The sequence below is a fragment of the Laccaria bicolor genome, genomic scaffold, assembly GCF_000143565.1.
Source record: "Laccaria bicolor S238N-H82 LACBIscaffold_67 genomic scaffold, whole genome shotgun sequence".
NCBI classification, from domain to species: Eukaryota; Fungi; Basidiomycota; class Agaricomycetes; order Agaricales; family Hydnangiaceae; genus Laccaria; species Laccaria bicolor.
Window position 1 is genome coordinate 188090 of NW_001889938.1, and position 3855 is coordinate 191944.

At 50.0% G+C, this 3855-nt stretch overlaps 3 protein-coding genes across 3 annotated transcripts; 2 read left to right on the plus strand and 1 right to left on the minus strand.

Moving 5' to 3' along the window:
* Positions 1-95: 95 nt before the first annotated feature.
* LACBIDRAFT_334651 (uncharacterized protein) lies at positions 96-1037 on the plus strand (the record flags this gene model as incomplete). The annotated part of the gene is made up of 3 exons (XM_001889403.1): positions 96-310; positions 438-602; positions 692-1037. 3 exons carry the CDS (start codon positions 96-98, stop codon positions 1035-1037), a joined length of 726 nt encoding a protein of 241 aa, XP_001889438.1.
* A 581-nt stretch (positions 1038-1618) lies between these two features.
* Positions 1619-1923, minus strand: LACBIDRAFT_315109 (uncharacterized protein; the record flags this gene model as incomplete). Its single annotated transcript, XM_001889443.1, has 2 exons — positions 1619-1871; positions 1916-1923. 2 exons carry the CDS (start codon positions 1921-1923, stop codon positions 1619-1621), a joined length of 261 nt encoding a protein of 86 aa, XP_001889478.1.
* A 282-nt stretch (positions 1924-2205) lies between these two features.
* Positions 2206-3110, plus strand: LACBIDRAFT_315110 (uncharacterized protein; the record flags this gene model as incomplete). The annotated part of the gene is made up of 2 exons (XM_001889404.1): positions 2206-3027; positions 3081-3110. 2 exons carry the CDS (start codon positions 2206-2208, stop codon positions 3108-3110), a joined length of 852 nt encoding a protein of 283 aa, XP_001889439.1.
* Between the last annotated feature and the right edge of the window lie 745 nt (positions 3111-3855).

A 3855-nucleotide genomic window follows, 5' to 3' on the forward strand; every position in this document is an offset into this window, starting at 1 on the left:
TGTCAGCCATGATTGCTGAACCTAGTACTACTGCCACTAGCGCAAATGTGTCCGCGAATCTATCAACGTGGAAACGCTCACGCAATCGGAGAGAGATGCCCCTTGCAGTCTACTTTCCCTCTCTGCTCCATCTTACAATCGAAGACACGGATTTTGATTATGACAAGCTGGAGGCTTTGAAGAACTGCCTGGTGGAACGTTACGAGAGGAAGGCCGAAGTGCGCGAGCTGACGCTTTCTCGATGTCGTCGCCTGACGACAGAGCTTGTTGACGAACTTAGAGAAATCGTTGCCGATGTGATTTGGGATGGGTGGGATGATTATGGGGATGATATTGACGATCGATTGTATCATGATTTTGATTCGGATGGGGATGATATCGACTATCGCTCGGGAGAGCCTGGTTATTGGGAGTGGCGAGGGGAGTGTTTGTATTAGTGGGACTACCACGGGCTGGGGATTGACATTAAAATCGCTGGCAGAGGTGTGCGATTTAAAGGTGTTGATTGCTTCTGTTATGATCCTTGCACAATTACATCTTGCAAAAAGATCGCTCACGCTTGTTAGCGCTGAGCTTGAGGCTGCGGCGAGGCATAGAGTACTGTACGTAGCAGTGGCACTTGGATGCAACCTTTGATCATTCGCGCTTACTATGTATGTGACTGCGCTTTCGGCTTGATAATATAATGAAGAAACTGTGATTCAAAATATCAAGTGCAATTCCAGATTGTAAAACGTTCAGCGCTCGGCCTGAATCAACTCTTTAAAACTATTCTAACCTTGGAACCTTCAGAACTTGAAATCGATTTCCCAGCTGGCGCAATCTACATCCGAAATCGACCCGAGTCTTTTTTTCCAATCCCCGAGCCCCCTCTGGAGTGTGCAATTCAAAACATCAAGTGCGATTCCAAATTGTTCAAAACGTTCAGCGCTCAGCCTGAATCGACTCTCCGAAACTATTCTAACCATAGACCAGTACAGCGCTTCAGCAAGGATAGCTGTGGTCATCCAAATCAATTCCGCCATACGAGCGAATGAAGTGCGAGCGAATCCCGCCATCCGCTTCTCGAACGGCCTCGTCGAATCAGGCGCGACCAATACACCGGGTAACCCGTCCAAACGCTGTGTATTCTTCAGGTTCCAATAGTATTTCAGCCCCTTCTCCCGGCGCGGGGGTTCACTCTCGGTTGAATGGGCTGAAGCGAATATGTCCTCGTCCTCTTTACGGGCGAAAAATTCTTTCAGCTTGAGCCGGTGCGCTTTGAATGTATGTCGCGGGACTGCGTAGCCGCATGACTGTACATGTACATCGTGTACTGAGTGAAAAGGAGGGAGGAGGGAAAGGAAAGGAAAGGGACGTACGGAGCTGACTTTATACACGTCCAATTACAGACCGCGAGCCTGGTTGTCTTTTATCGACGGTGCCGAATTCGTGTACAGTCCCTTTGCATTCACGTTCAAGATTGAATTCCACAGGAAATAGCGTGCGTACCCCGTCCAAAAAGCCTCGTAATCCTAGTAGGCGGCCCCTCAAAAGCACAGAACATAATCGTTATACGTCCATTTTCACGTACGTGCGCGATCGTTTCTACACCTAACACACGTTTCTCGTTCCCCCTTCAACCAACTCCTGGGCATTGAAGTAAGTCCAAATACGCACCATTGCCACTAAGATCCTCATACCGAACCGTTTTCCTATCGACAATATTAAAAGTCCCTTCGTACCCTTTTGGCGAGACGTTGATGTGGCCGGTTGGAGAGAGAGGGGGGCGACCCAGAACATCTTTTGGGATTGCATTCAGGGGATGAGGAAGTCTGGGATTTCGGAGTAGAATTGGACCATTGTTGGAAAGAGGGGGGGGGGGGGGTGAACTGGAAGTCAATCAGTCATAACTTGTCAGGAAGGAGATGATTACTTGGTCATGAGGCTTGCAATGAGTGACCCAGGAGCCTCAATTTGCTTAGATAAGCAACTAGCACTAATTAACGAACTCGACTTGAACACCACACCACTCGACAACCTCAACATGTCCATGTCAGGATTTGCCGGTGGTCCAAATCCTCAATTCGATAAACCTGACGACTCCTTTTCCACGGGTATGCTTCCACTTTCAAGCTCAATTAGATTTGAAGTCAGGATGTCCAGTAATCAATTCAAGACACCCAACGAACAGCCCGCCAAGACGGTGCTGGTGGTGCTCCACCCATGGATCGTACTCGAAGCAAGCCCGGAGGGAATCTCAAGGCGATGCAAATTGATCGTGACTCACCCGACATTGTGGATCGCAAGGTCAAGGCTCTACTCAACGAGTTGACTATGGAGAAGTTCGACTCCATCTCTGACCAACTTATTGCTTGGGCGAATAAATCGGAGAAAGAGAAGGACGGACGGACTCTCGTTCAAGTTATTCGACTTGTCTTTGAAAAGGCTACTGATGAAGCTACCTCGGAGATGTACGCTCTCCTTTGCAGGAAAATGATGGAACGAATCAGCTCCAAAGTCCAGGATGACGGTATCAAGGCCACAGACGGAAAGCCCATCGCTGGTGGTCAACTATTCCGAAAATACTTGCTCAACAGATGTCAAGAAGACTTTGAGCGCGGTTGGGTAGCCAAGGAGGCAACCGCTGCTGCTGCTGCTGTCAAAGCTTCGAGGGATGAAGCTGCAAAGGCTGCCAACCAGCAGAGCAAGGAGGGTGAGACTGAGGAAGTCGCGCCATATTCTGATGAATACCACGATGCACAGAAGGCTAGGCGACAAGGTCTCGGTCTGGTCAAGTTCATTGGGGAACTCTTCAAAGTACAGATGCTGACCGAACGTATCATGCATGAATGTATCAAGAAACTGCTCGGAAACGTGGAGAACCCCGAGGAGGAAGAGATCGAAAGTGTGTGCACATTGCTGACCACTGTCGGCGCCAGTCTCGACACACCGAAGGTCCGGGCCCATATGGACGTTTATTTCTCTCGGATGAAGGAGCTTTCCAAGAGCCAGAATGTAAGCTCACGGGTGCAGCTCATGTTGCAGGTCGGTACCAAATTTTCAACATTCTCTTAACCGCACTAATTCAAAATGTTCAGGATATCATTGAGTTGCGAGAACGGAAGTGAATCTCCCATAACGCAGTTGCTGCACCAGCGACGATTGCTCAGCTTCATGCAATGGTGAGTCGTGAGGAGCATACTAAGTTCAAACTCTTATTCACGTTTAAATAGGCCGTCAAGAAAGCCGCTCAAGATAAGGAGTCTTACAATCGACAAATCAGAATGTCTCGCGATGGCGATCATGGCCGGCTCGCACAGGTGGGGCCTGAGGGTTGGGCTGTCGCTGCTGGTGGCTCTGGTCCTCTTCGTCCCCCTCCCAAAGTTGGTGATCTTTCCAAGATTGGTAAGACACAGCCTATGCCGTTTAGTCCTAGCAGCGTATTCGCCAGCAAGAAGGGCACAGAAAGCAAACGGGAAACAATCTCTCGAAGTGACGATCGGCGCGAGTTCGCACAGGTGGGGCCTGACGGTTGGGCTGCCCTTGGTAGCCGCTCTGGTGCTCTTCGTCCCGTTCCCAAAGTTGGTGATCTTTCCAACTTTGGAAAGATCAGCAAGGCGCAGCCCATGACATTCGGTCCTGACAGTGTATTCACTGGCAAGAAGGGCACAGAAAGCGAACGGGAAACAATCTCTCGAATTGGCAGGGGCGAGTCCGTGCAGGTGGGGCCTGACGGTTGGGCTGTTGCTGGTAGCGGCGCTGGTGCTCTTCATCCGCCTCCCAAAGCTGGTGATCTTTCCAGCTTTGGAAAGATTAGCAAGGCACAGCCTGTGACATCTGATTCTGCCCGTGTATTCGCTGGCAAGAAGGGCA